General features: G+C 35.3%; 1 protein-coding gene across 4 annotated transcripts in view; it reads right to left on the minus strand.

The window, feature by feature from the left end:
- LOC137018552 (kelch-like protein 29) overlaps positions 1–14,974 on the minus strand; it is a 307,293-nt gene that overhangs the window by 19,900 nt on the left and 272,419 nt on the right. For all 4 annotated transcript variants that reach the window (XM_067383224.1, XM_067383220.1, XM_067383222.1 and 1 more), the window contains 2 exons: positions 12,868–13,050; positions 12,304–12,484 (listed from right to left, as the gene is read on the minus strand). In XM_067383224.1, the coding sequence (XP_067239325.1) occupies positions 12,304–12,484; positions 12,868–13,050 (364 nt within the window). The remainder of the gene's footprint in view (positions 1–12,303; positions 12,485–12,867; positions 13,051–14,974) is intronic.

Raw genomic sequence — 14,974 nt, forward strand, 5'->3', positions numbered from 1 at the left:
GCAATGGAGTTGCCTTAAATTGCCTTGCCTTAAATTCAATTTTTGAATCTAGGGCACCTTTATCATTACAGTTTAAAATGTAGAAAAGTTCACAAGAACAACATAATAATTATATGTCTCTTCTGTAGTTTTTAATCAATTTATTGCATTCTTGCTGTATAAACAATTAATTTCCAAAATATCTGTTTGAATAGTACTATATATTCACTACTCATATTTAAAGCAAAAACTGTACCACTCAGTAACACTCGTCTACACAAAATCCTATGAAAATGAAGTTAAATTTAATAAAATTTGAGCATTTGAAAAGGTCAACCAGAATAACTGCTCCCTCAAATCTGAGAATCATTTTATGTCAAAAAGGAGTAACTCAAAAAGTACTAATAAAATGATTTATGGATATTTTCAAATTGTAATTTCAGTTCTGACTTGTAATAAGCAAACACTCTACTACAGACCTGATCTCATACACACCACACCAACTTTTCATTTATTTATAAAAACAATCTAATATTTCGTGACATCACGACCAGCATATCTCCTGGAGAAAATTGTGGATGTTCCTAATCTTCCCTGCGGTTTTGTTCATCATTCTCCCTGTTTCTCAAGCACAAGCCATATCTTCCGTCAGCAAACCCTCTGCTTTCCACAGCTGGAGGGGCAGAGGGAAAGCAGGAAGGAACAAGAGAAATGAGTTGCCCGCCGGTGCAACTTGGAAATCTCCCAAACCATCAGCCAGTCATTTATCTGGCTGATGGTACACAGTCTCGCTCAGACATCCATTACTTCCACCAACCTAATACCCTCCTTGGGTGTAGCCGAAATATATCCCTGTCAAAGCACACATGACTGAAGAAGTGACACCGGGAAGCCACGGCTGCTCTGGGGTCAGTGAATATTCAGGGCTCAGGCCTCTGTGAATGCGGCTGAGGTCGACTTTTGAGTATGATACGCTTTAAAATAAATGTTGAAACGTTTTATCTGTTTTGAGTCATTATTTCTCTCAATACTACTGAAGCAAAAGCTAAAAAGTTCCTACTAACCTCAGGCAAGACCAAAAGTAAAAATTCTCTCTCTGTTAAAATGCAAGTATTTTGGCTTTCTGTGTTCAATGTCAACTATACACTGATGAAAGTTTTATGCCATCGACTCACTGTTTGTGAGGCTCATGGAATCATGTCTTATTAAAAGAGTTTCACAAGAACTGTAAGAATTTTAAAGTTCACAACTGTATATTCTGTGTCTTCAGTATGTAAAGTATTTGCTGCTTATTATCCTGTATGAAAGGAAACTTCACCCACAAAGCTATCAAACAGGTTCAATATTTTTGGTGTTGTTTGTGCCACGATTTTTTCCCAGTGCTAGCACGCTGGGTTTTTCTCCTAGGGGGTTTTTTCCACCCCTGGAAGTCAGCCGACATTGGCTTAATGTAGCACCATCTTGTATATGTTACATATTACCACGCTTGTTTGTACAGTTTTAACCACTTCCCTTTTTTTCTGTGCTTCTAATATGTAAAGCTGCTTTGAAACAATTACCAATTGTAAAAGCGCTATATAAATAAATTTGACTTGACTTGACTTGACGATTCATAAGAGCCTTGATTCAGAATCAGCAACAATATGCTAATATGTAATGATGATATTAGCTGTGTTCTGATTCACAATCAAACAAAAAGATAAATTAAAACAAATAACTAAATAAAATTATAAAATTATACATAAAACTGAAAAAATACAATATATTAATTTCTCTTCTGCTGCATTTGATACAAAATACTGTAAAAACAGTAATATTGTGAAATATTATTTCAATTTAGAATAACAGATTTCTAATTTAATATGTTTTAAAATATTCCTGTGATCAAAGCTGAATTTGCATCATCATTACTTCAGTGCCACATGATCTTTCAGAAATCATTATAATATTCTGATTTGCTGCTCAAGAAACATTTATTACTATTAATGTTGAAAACACGTGCACCGCTTAATATTTGTGGGGAAATTGTGATACATTGATAAATAGAAAGTTCAAAAGAACAGCATTTATTTGAAATACAAAGTTTTGTAACATTATAAATGTCTCGACTGTCAATTTTGATCATTTTAATGCATCCTAGCTGAATAAAAGTATCAATTTCTTTAAAAAAAAAAAAAAAAAATCTTACTGACCCCAAATGACCTGACTTTTGATTTGAACAGTAGTGTATTTAAAAAAAAAAGCTGTTCTTTTTTTTTTAATTTCTATAAAGCGCTATAAAGGTGACTATTTCTTTTTATCTGCGGTGGTGCACAATGAATGGTTGGTCGGACTGAACAAATACGCTCCTTGATATTTAGAATCTCACTTAAGTTGGCCGAATGCTCTTCGAATCAAAATTTAATGCGTCGAGAAACCTAAAAGTTCCTCTTTTGGGAGGCAATGCAAACATATTCATTGAGAGGCCCAGATTCTTTTCATTAGATACCCACTAGGACAAAATATGCCCCTTTCTGAGATGATGGAAGAAGATGAAGCTTTTTCTGGCCATGAGCTCAGTGAACTGAGTCGGAGGGAGTGAGCCACCCCGTCGAGCGTGTCGCTCCAGGAGGCTGGCTATCGAACGCTGCCCGCGGTCACGCGTATGGAGCCGGGGCTGAGGAGACGGGTGAACGGGAGCGGAGAGGTTTGTAATTAGAGAAGGGGTTTAGGGAGGTTTTGGCTCCTCTTCAGACTCATTTTCCACACCAGCTGAAGGAACGAGAGGCAGGGGACGGGTCTCTAACTAGCGGGGAAGAGAAAGTTGGAGGAAGGGGGAGCGGGCGCAGCGGGTGATGGCGCTCTGAAGATTCGTAATCCCACCGTGTGTTGGATTATCACAGCAGGGTGTGAGGGAATGCAGCTCATGGTACAGAGCACCCACACACATGCCCATCATGCCCCCTTCACCCACCATTCCATGCACACACACACACACACACACACACACACACACACACACACACACACACACACACACACACACACACACACACACACACACACACACACACACACACACACACACACACACACACACACACACACACACACACACACACACTCACTCACTCACTCACACACCAGGGGCAGATATGAGCATTTCCATTAAGGTGCAATATTTACCTTATTAAATGCATCTTTGTTGTCTTGTATGTCAAATACTTAATCAGAATACTAAATAAATAAATAAATACAATTTTATCATCAAAAGCCATATATACAGTACACTGCAAAGGTTGAACAGAAGCTGAACACATATTTACACAGATAGGTGGCATACATGTATTTTTTAGAGCTGCAATATTATTATAAAAATCATTGTGATTATTGCTCTTGATACTGTAATAATGATTACTTGTAAAAAAAAATGCATTTGGGGAAACGGCACGTCATATTCTGACAACACATATACAAGTAAATATAATAAAACATACTATGAATTTAATTATAAATTCATTTCGCATCAGAAAATCAAAACTTCACATTTGTTGTCTTAGCAGCAACTGTTATTTAAACTGTGAATAAATTATTGAAAGTGCAACACATTCTCATGGCCAACCCGTCACATATTAAAGCTTGGTCAGGACCCCTCGGCATCACTTTTTAATTTTTAATTTAGTGCTGTGCAGGGTACTCCATTGCTTTCAATGACAAACTGTCGGCATCATACACAGATGCGGTGGGCATGGAGATTTTATTGTCATGACAAAATGATGTATATTGGAGCATAATTTTGCCATTATGACACATACAGTGGGTACGGAAAGTATTCAGACCCCTTAATTTTTTTTTACTCTTTGTTATATTGCAGCCATTTGCTAAAATCATTTAAGTTCTTTTTTTTTCCTCATTAATGTACACACAGCACCCCATATTGACAGAAAAACACAGAATTGTTGACATTTCTTGGGACTGTATTGGACAGGTGATGAGCAGTGCCTGGTTTTCTCCACACATACCGCTTAGAATTAAGGCCAAAAAGTTCTATCTTGGTCTCATCAGACCAGAGAATCTTATTTCTCACCATCTTGGCAAACTCCATGCGGGCTTTCATGTGTCTTGCACTGAGGAGAGGCTTCCGTCGGGCCACTCTGCCATAAAGCCCCGACTGGTGGAGGGCTGCAGTGATGGTTGACTTTCTACAACTTTCTCCCATCTCCCGACTGCATCTCTGGAGCTCAGCCACAGTGATCTTTGGGTTCTTCTTTACCTCTCTCACCAAGGCTCTTCTCCCCCGATAGCTCGGTTTGGCCGGACGGCCAGCTCTAGGAAGGGTTCTGGTCGTCCCAAATGTCTTCCATTTAAGGATTATGGAGGCCACTGTGCTCTTAGGAACCTTAAGTGCAGCAGAATTTTTTTTGTAACCTTGGCCAGATCTGTGCCTTGCCACAATTCTGTCTCTGAGCTCTTCAGGCAGTTCCTTTGACCTCATGATTCTCATTTGCTCTGACATGCACTGTGAGCTGTAAGGTCTTATATAGACAGGTGTGTGGCTTTCCTGATCAAGTCCTATCAGTATAATCAAACACAGCTGGACTCAAATAAAGTTGTAGAACCATCTCAAGGATGATCAGAAGAAATGGACAGCACCTGAGTTAAATATATGAGTGTCACAGCAAAAGGTCTGAATACTTAGGACCATGTGATATTTCAGTTTTTCTTTTTTTTAATAAATCTGCAAAAATGTCAACAATTCTGTGTTTTTCTGTCAATATGGGGTGCTGTGTGTACATTAATGAGGAAAAAAATGAACTTAAATGATTTTAGCAAATGGCTGCAATATAACAAAGAGTGAAAAATTTAAGGGGGTCGGAATACTTTCCATACCCACTGTATGTTGGGGTGTTATTTCCAATTTAAACAGCCACAATAATTTAATTTCCATTTATTTTATTTTTTATTTACACTATTTAGACAAATTTGAGCATGTAACTGAACGTGAAATGAATGATACAACAGATGGATTGATTTTTTTGAGATATTTTGCAGAATTACACTTAAACCTAAGTATTGGGTTTCAACTTGCTTAAATATCTAATGATACAAACATAAAAATAAAAATAAAAAACTTTAAATTGATTGACAAATGTTGACACATCTTACTAAGATGCGATTATATATAGTTTATACTCTTTATTACATGCAGAAATGGACCATGGTGAACATATTTAGACAGTTTGTGAACCCTGTTTTGTTTTCAAAATTGTCATCAACGGCAGCTGTCGCAGTTGCTATAAACTGACACAGTTGTGTCAAATGATTTGTGAGTGCAGATTCAGAATTAACCCAGCGTTTTCAGGGGTGACTTTTCTAAAAGCCTCTGATTGGCCATTGCATTCATAAGCTCAACAGAAACGTGCGCCATTGGTAGGGTTGGGAACCGAGAACCAGTTCTTATCCAGAACCAGTTGTGTTTTTTGAAAAGAACCGGAACTGTGCAAAATTTCTAAGTTTCGAAAATGGTTCTGGTGTGATGGGTAAGCGAAGTGCGAGGAGCGTATCCTTTAAAGAGACGTCTCACCTCAGGAATATTATAGCAATGAATGTACTGAAAAGCCCTCACACTCATATACGTCAGATCAAATTCCTAAATGACAATGATTCGCCTGTATATTAAACCTCTGACAAAAATAAAATTGAGACATTCAAATTTGCGTTCGCGCTGTTGTTGATCTAAAGAGAGTTGTCATGTTTGGATATACACAGCTTCACAAACTTTTCAAACACACAGTGTCATTATTTCTGTTACTAATATTCCAATCATCACAGAAGTATACAAAAGTTTATTATTCAGATAAACACTGATGTCTACATTACCGATTAAAATAGAATAAATTATATTTTGACAGAAACTGGTTCTTCAAATAACAACTGTATCAATTGCATTGTTACGCCACTAGGTGGCAACAAATTACTGTTAAAAATGTATCTATCACTGAATCATTCTTTCAAAAGCAAGTGAAGTCTTTGTGAATCAAAACAACTTGCAAAAATATTCAGTCTTAATGTATTAACTAACATGAACAAACAATGAGCAATACATTTGTCACTGTATTTGTTCAACTTTTTTAACTTTAGTTAAAAAAATACAGCTGTTCATAGTTTGTTCAAGTTAGTTCACAGTGCATTAACTAATGTTAACAAATACAACTCTTGATTTTAATGATGTATTAGTAAATGTTGAAATTAACATTAATAAAGATTAATAAACGCTGTAGAAATACAGTTCAATATTAGTTCATGTTAATGTAGTTAACTTATGTTAACTAATGAACCTTATTATAAAGTGTTAGCGAATTTGTTGAGATTAACAGTCTGTTAAACTCATTTTACAAGTATAATCAGGACTGTTTGAGTTGAGTATTGTGCATTTTTCCCCTTACTACTATTTTTATTGGTTGTTTAATAATTTTAATGGAACCGGAATTGGAACTGGAAAATTTCTTACGATTCCCAACCCTAGTGATCAGTTACTATGCTCGACACTGTGAAAAAATGCATTAGAAAATCTGATGTAAGCAGCATTCAACACTTTTCATTTCAATTTCACAGCTCACTTTAAGTGCAACAGCTTTAATAGTTTTAGTTAAATTGTGCAGGGGCATTTTTCGCCCCTTGCTGTTCATTTTGGTGAGCATTTTTCCCACCAAGTCCCAGTTAATTTCTGACCCTGACACAAATAGATAGTATCTCTAAAAATTAAATAATCAGCTACTACCAGAAAACCGCTGGAAAACGGTACAAAATGTGTCCAAAGTCTACTATGCATTATTTGTGTGGAATAAAGTGCTCCTAAACTCAGACTGTCTGTGTGCTCAGTAGGGTGCACTGAAGGCCTTGACAGCTTCTTCAGGATAGAGGACAATAGGAACAGGATTACTGTCAAAGTGTTACTGTGGAGGGATGCTGAATATCGTCCGGGACAGACTGGAAGTGAATGGACCCTCAGGGGGGGATCTCTCATCTCCGAGCATAAAGCTTTTCGGGGCCCAGGCGACCGTGAGATGGGGCCGTAAGGCACCGGGTTGCCTGGCCATCCATTAATTTGTCACACCTATGATGGTGTCTAATGGAGTACAGCCTCACTGTATATTTGTCATGGGACTACCACTGAAGCGTCTCCCTGAAAAAACATTTCTCACTGGGAAAAGAATCTGCACACTACTAAATATAACTTGCAAAAACTCTTATTCTTATTTTTGGGTTGCAAAAAGCAAATTATTTGTGCATTAGAAACATCTGTTACTACCCAGCTCTGTATATATGTATGGTATGTCTACCGTAACAAATATATACATTATATAGTTGACATGTCCTGTGGTGTAACATGCTGTACTCCATTTAAAAATATTACACAATTTTGCTAATCATTTTATAATCATTATGAATGTAGTTGAATAACCTCATATTAATTTAGAAACTATATGAGGTAATTGCACTTTAAAAATTAATTTATCACACTTCAGAGCCATTTAAAATGAGCTAGTGAAGGCTAAAAGGGTACAGAAAAATGATGAACTGGTAAAGTAACCTGAAATATTTATTATTTTAATATGAATAGTTTATTTCAATATAAAATCTCTTTGTCTGTATGATATAATCGGGGTTGGGGGGGATTAAAAAGATTTAAAAAGCAAACAAAAGAACCACAAGAGCATATTAAACATCACAAACCAAGCAATAATGCGAAGCCTCAGCTGCACAAACAACCAGGAAATCAAGAAGAACAGTTTAATTTTAATAGTGTTAAAAACGAGCCGAGCGCATGAGGTCATGCTTTACGCTCCGATCTCTGCTCTAATGCTCTGTATTGTTGCACTCATTATCTGAATGAACTCAGCAATTATATAAAATATTCCACAGCCATTTTGCTGTATTATCTATATGAGCTCATTAAACACAAAATGGAGTTTATAGGGGGAAGCATTGCTTTTATTTGTTTTGGAATAGCAATCAACCCCACTTAACAGTGTGCCTGTGCACAAACAAAAAGCAAAAATTAAATCTAAACACTCTGTTTCATGGCAACAACATACTGTGGGGGAAAAAAACACAGTAGCGTGACCCTGGGACAGAAGCCGCCTGATGCGCTCATGCTGGGTGGTAGAAATGAAGCGAACAGTCGCCGTGAGAGAGGGCTTACTGAAGACATGGTTCTAAGCGTGAATTATTTCATGGCTGAGCGCATGAAAACGTACCGTAAGACAGATGGTGGGCCACAAACAAGGCTGGTTGGAGATCGAAGGAGGGTGAAAAAGATTGAACTAGACTCTGTAAAACTATATTATATATATATTAAATGATATTATATATATATATATATATATATATATATATATATAATATCATTTTATCAAAGATGAACTTTTGGATGGTTCATGTGGAGCACAGAGTTATGAATTATACACATACACACCCACCCACCCACACACACACACACACACACACACACACACCCACACACACACACACACAGGTACAATTCAATACATTTTATTCATATAGTTATTAATTTAAATATATAATAAAAAAATGAATATTTACTTTTTATATTAATATGATATTAATATATTAATTTCAACTTTAATTTTATATTAACATATAATGTAATACTATACATTATTATTTGCAATTATAAATATTAATAAATTAATATAAATGTAAAAAATGTAATATAAATATTAATATATAAATGTAAATTAATATAAATATTAAAATGTTAAACATGCACACACATACATGTGTGTAAGTACAGTATATTTGTGTGTGTGTGTGTATATATATATATATATATATATATATATATATATATATATATATATATATATATATATATATATATAAAATTTCAACTTAATAAAATTTATAAAATATAAAATAAATAAATATGAATATATATACAATTAATTGTATTAACGTTTATTGTAATATTACCATATAATGTAATAAAAACATGTTTATTATACATTTTAATACTAATTATAAATGATAATACATTCATTTACATTTAAATATGTAAGACAAATATTAATATATAATAGTAAACATTAATATAAAAGTAAAAAATTAATATATATTTTTAGTATTAATATTAAGTAAAACTACAATAAATATTAAATATGTTAAACATAACAGTGAAATGAATACTTGCATTTTAAATACTTAAATCTAATCAATAATAAAACTGGTTATTGATCATTATTATTTGGGATAATCAATAAGTTGTCGCAGCTGTACCCAACATCAATACCTCATACAGGGGACACTTCTGATGATTTAATGCTAAACAGCTCTCATCACATTATTACAGCAGCATCTCTCTCGTCCACTTCTCAAGTCATAACCTCGGTGTTAGTTTAGCGCTGACACGCCGTAAATGACTTAATGAAGGGGGAAGTAAAGTGTTGGCTCGTCTGGGAGAGGTGCTAATATTTCAGAGTCCGTCTGTCTGTGCCAAACTCAGGTGATTCAATCTTAGCGCCTGCTCAGATGGTGACATGTACAGGAGAGTCGACAGACTCCATAACAAAAACCACCTGCATGCAAAACCCTGGGTGCAAAGTCAAATCAAATATTCAAGGTGTTTGAGGTTGTTAAAACTTAAATAGCATGCTACTTGCTTGCAAAAATAAGTGTTTATGCCTGTGGCGCTACTGAGGTATGGCATGCAGTGGTTCAGCTAAACTCATCGGCCTGGCATCAATAATGAGAATATAATGTTGAGGAGTCGGGTTATGATATTGATTTCATGCACAGCAGGTGAGGGATGCTTATCAGCTAAACAGAGCATACATACATGTCCTGTATGCTTGAGGGCTTACTTACTTACTGAGGGCAACTAACATGTAAAATTCATATAACACGATCATATACAGCTCATTTCTGGTGGGGAAAAGGGACCTACATATGAAGTTCTTGGTTATTAAGTTCATAGGTGTCAGGGGGAAAGTTGCTGCATCACAATTTGATGGACGTTACTGAAAAGAAATATCAAATTATAAGTTTTCATTTTGCCAGACTCATGTGCTGATAGGGACTCCTGAGCTCCTTTCAGGCCAGTAATGAGCTGCGGCGGGCTCCTTTAATACAGGCCATAATGTTTTTTTGATTGCCCCATTTAATCTTGCCCTCTTGCGCCGCCTGCGATTGGAGCATCAGACCGTTATGCAGTCCCGCTCCAAGAGGTTAAACACATTCACACGAGGAGATATCAAGAGAGAAATGTATATGTTCCCATAATGCAGTGCTTCACATAGCCAACTGATCTAGGTTTTGCTGAGCTCGAGTCATGCACACACATACAGCACACACATACAGCACCATGAAGTCATAATGTGGGAAGTTAAAGTGGGAAACTTTGGATTTTCTTCAGGCCAGACTTTCAAAGTGTTAATTAAGGAATCACTGTGGAAGCAAATGGATATTGATCATAGGTTGTAATTATGAATGTTGACAGCGCAATTGATTTAGTACGCATTTTGTGTTCCTCAATTGAGGAACAGCATGGAAGCTTGTTAGAAAAATACAACTCAATCAGCTGGTTCATAAGGAGGCTTATTTGACTATTTATATATATATATATATATAAACCTATAAACATTCACACACACACACACACACACACACACACACACACACACACACACACACACACACACATATATATATATATATATATATATATATATATATATATATATATATATATATATATATCTCATTTTATTTATTTATTTATTTTTTTTAACTGGCCATGAAACTGTTTTTTGCAAAAACATACAGTATTGACACCAAAATTCACAATTCTCTATTCCAATTTAAAAACACAGCTAAAACTACTAGCCTAACTAATATAAATGTAAAACATTATTAAATTTACTAAAACTTGAAATAAAGTAAACATTAACGGAAATGCATGGTGGAATATATGTTTAATTTAAAAAGGGTCCTTGATTATGATTTCACTTTTTTAAATTTAGTTAGTGTGTTAGTAGCCATTTTACACCGGACTGCTTCACAAACGAGAGTCAACTCAAAGCTGGATTTGCACAAAAGATGCACACGCTAGTGGATGAGTTGAATAAACTCCACAGCAACTACATAAATTTATCCACTAACCATTCAGAAACATCCAGTTGCATTCTAAAAGTTATAACTACTGAGTCTCTCCATCAGTGTGTGACTTCAGTTTGAATATAAGGCTGAACACAGTTACTGACAATCCTCATTTTGGCTGCGTGAGATTCTCCAGCTTTGTTGTTGTTGAGCAACCGAAAGTGGCCGGAAGCAGCAGCTCATTTGCATTGAAAAGGAACACACAAAAGTTGCATGCTTTTGCTCACTTTGCTCAAATTTAAAATATAACTTTCAAATATAACTTTGCTCAAGCTATAATAAATGATCTGTGGGGTATTTTGAGCTGAAACTTGACAGACACATTCTGGGGACACCAGAGACTTATATTACATCTTGTAAAAGGTCCCCTTTAAGTTGTAGTACTAAAATAACTGCAACTAAAACTTAAAGGGTTGGTTCATTCAAAAATGAAAATTTTGTCATTATTTACTCACCCTCATGTTGTTCCAAACCTACAAGACTTTCAATCATCTTTGGAACACAAATGAAGATCTTTTTGATGAAATCTGAGCGATTTATGTCCCTCCATTGACAGCTACGCAACTGGCACTTTGACACTTTAAAAAGTTCATAAAGAGATCGTAAAACTAATCCATATGAATTGAGTGGTTTAATCCAAATTTTCTGAAGAGACTCAATTACTTTATATGATGAACAGATTGAATTTAGGCTTTTATTCACATATAAACATTGATAAGCAAACATAAACAGAAGCTCAACCGAACCTGCTTGATGCGTGAGAACAAACCTCTTGCGGAAGCTCAAACGTGCGGCATAACACAAGAATGAACCTCATTGGTTTTCATGTCAAGCAAATTGATGTGTGAGTTGATCAACATTTATATGCTAATAAAAGCCTAAATTCAATCTGTGTATCATATAAAGCGAGTGATTTGTGTTTTGAAGATGAACAAAGGTCTTACAGGTTTGGAACGAAATCAGGGTGAGTAATTAATGACAGAATTAAAATTTTTGGGCAAACTAACCTAATAACTATATAGAAAAAACCCCCACGAATAAGTATCTATGAAAAGTTTGTTCTTCCAGCTTTGAGTGTAAACTTGCAATATGAATCATTTGAGAAACCATCACAATGCATCTGTGATTGTATTCCCCCCCTGGCTAGTTAACTGCAGGACAAATTACCTTTCCACATGGTCCAAGTTTCCAGCCACCCCGAGTCCTCCAATTGTGTAGAGTTTCCCATCGTACACCAAGCTGTTGTGCCTGCAGCGAGAGACAGTCATCCGGGACACCAGGTTCCAGTTGTCCAGAAGTGACATGTAGCACCACACATCTGCCACTGTCACCCCTGACTCTGTACCACCTGGAAACAAGACGACACACCATCATGACTTGACATTGTACAATGTCAATGCTGAAAAAGCTCAGAAAAAATTTGGGCATAAATTTACACTCATCCAAACTGTTTACCGATGCAGCGCAGTCAACAACATTTGTAATACAATCTCAGGAACTAGAAGCTGGACAGAAACGTGACCTTCAAGTGATAAAGGATTTGTTGCATTTATCTGGCATGGAAACCAATAGCTGTTTTGATATTGCGAGGCCGGAAGAATCCAATGATTAATGTACACCACAACGCCAATTCTTCATCAAGATCATTGCAAGAAACAGTCCGCGTCTGGGAAGTGACCACAGATTCTGTTTGCACTTGATATACGACCTTCCCTCCAAAATCTGACATACCTGACAGATAAATATTGTCCCCGGCGGAGATGACGCTGAAGAATTCGCGGTCGTAGAACGGGAGGCTGGCCAGAGGATACCATTTGCTGTTCTGCGGGTTGAAGCAGGTGACGGCCGTCAGGGAGCGCTGGTTCATACCGATCGCCTGCCTTCCTCCGACCAACACGATCACCTCTGCTACACCTGCGGGTTAGACGGAGGATACAAATATATGAGTACTTGATGGCCCCTGTGGTGGCGGTGTCGATGTGTTGAAATAGAGAGCCTGACAAAGGCTGGGAGTGCAGTTATTCTTCATGGCGGATTGATGGACTGCAGGGACCACCAAAGAAGATTGCTGCTCCTCTACACCGTTTCTCAGAGCAGCAATCTTATGTGGACATCTAAAACCCAGAGAGCAGCAGTACAAAATAAATAAAAGCACAAAAGGAAAAAAAGCATCTGTATTTTTGTTTGGATTTTCAAGTAAAAAAAATAAAAATAAAGTAAATAAATAAATAAATCAAACCATCTATAATGTTTCTTATCATTATCTATAATGAATCAATATTTATTACCCTTTTAGAAATGTTTTTTTTTTTATCTATCTATCTATCTTGTTACAAAATTTACTGAGCTTTTGGAGTACTCATTTGTATTTCTAAAACTAATTTTACATCTAGCATTTTAAATATCCTAAATATAAATACTTAAACATTATTATTATTTATAATTATTATTAATAATATGAATTATTATTCATTAAACTTGATAGGAAATGACACACATTAAACATATGTTGCTTTTATTATATACATTTAACTTGTTTTTTTCTTCATATAAAAATCAAGATAAATGTATATTAACCCCTGAGAAAGTGAAAAAATATATATTTCATAAATTCTCTGAAAACATGCCAATTATATGTATTGTTTTGTCTATACTTAAAGCCTTAAAGCAATGCATGCATGTGTATGTGTGTGTGTGTGTGTGTGTGTGTGTGTGTGTGTGTGTGTGTGTGTGTTTTTGTGAGAAATTTTTTTGTAACCTTGGCCAGATCTGTGCCTTGCCACAATTCTGTCTCTGAGCTCTTCAGGCAGTTCCTTTGACTTCATGATTCTCATTTGCTCTGACATGCACTGTGAGCTGTAAGGTCTTACATAGACAAGGATAATCAGAAGAAATGGACAGCACCTGAGTTAAATATATGAGTGTCACAGCAAAGGGTCTGAATACTTAGGACCATGTGATATTTCAGTTTTTCTTTTTTAATAAATCTGCAAAAATGTCAACAATTCTGTGTTTTTCTGTCAATATGGGGTGCTGTGTGTACATTAATGAGGAAAAAAATGAACTTAAATGATTTAAATTATATATATATATATTGCTTTAAGTATAGACAAAAATACTTTCAAAATTCAAAATATTAAGACAATATACAAACCAGTGTTCAAAAGTTTGTTCAAAAGTAGTTTTTTTTATTTAATAAAAGTTTAATTCATAATTTTATTTTATTTAGCATGGAGACATTAAATTGATCAAATGTTATAGTAAAGAATTTTGCATTGTTACAAAAGATTTCTATTTTAATTAAATGCTGTTGTTTTGAACTTTAAATTCATGAAGTTTCCATGAAACAGTTTCTTGAGCACCATATCAGCATATGAAGCAGCACAAATGTTTTCAAATTTGATAATAATCAGAAATGTTTCTTGAGCAACAAATCAGCATATCAGAATGATTTCTGAAGGATTCATGTGACACTAAGTGGAGCAATGATGCTGAAAATTCAACACAGCAATAAACTACTTTTAAAAATTGTAATAACTTTCAAAATAATACTGTTTTACTGTATTTTAATCAAATAAATGCTGTTTGGTGAGCAGAAGAGACTTTTTTCAAAAATGTTTAAAAAATCTTACCAACCCCAAACTTTGAATGTTAGTATATGTAATATAAAAGAAAAGAATATTACATTAAACTTAAAATACAACACATAATATCATATTATATAAAAACTGGCATCCAAATTACCCAACTCCCCACATGAAGAGTCTGTCCGTGCATGTGTGTCCAATGAAGAGTGTAAGTGAATTATCAGAGCTTAACTAAACTCATAACCATCTGT

The sequence above is a fragment of the Chanodichthys erythropterus genome, chromosome 4, assembly GCF_024489055.1.
Source record: "Chanodichthys erythropterus isolate Z2021 chromosome 4, ASM2448905v1, whole genome shotgun sequence".
Lineage (NCBI taxonomy): Eukaryota > Metazoa > Chordata > Actinopteri > Cypriniformes > Xenocyprididae > Chanodichthys > Chanodichthys erythropterus.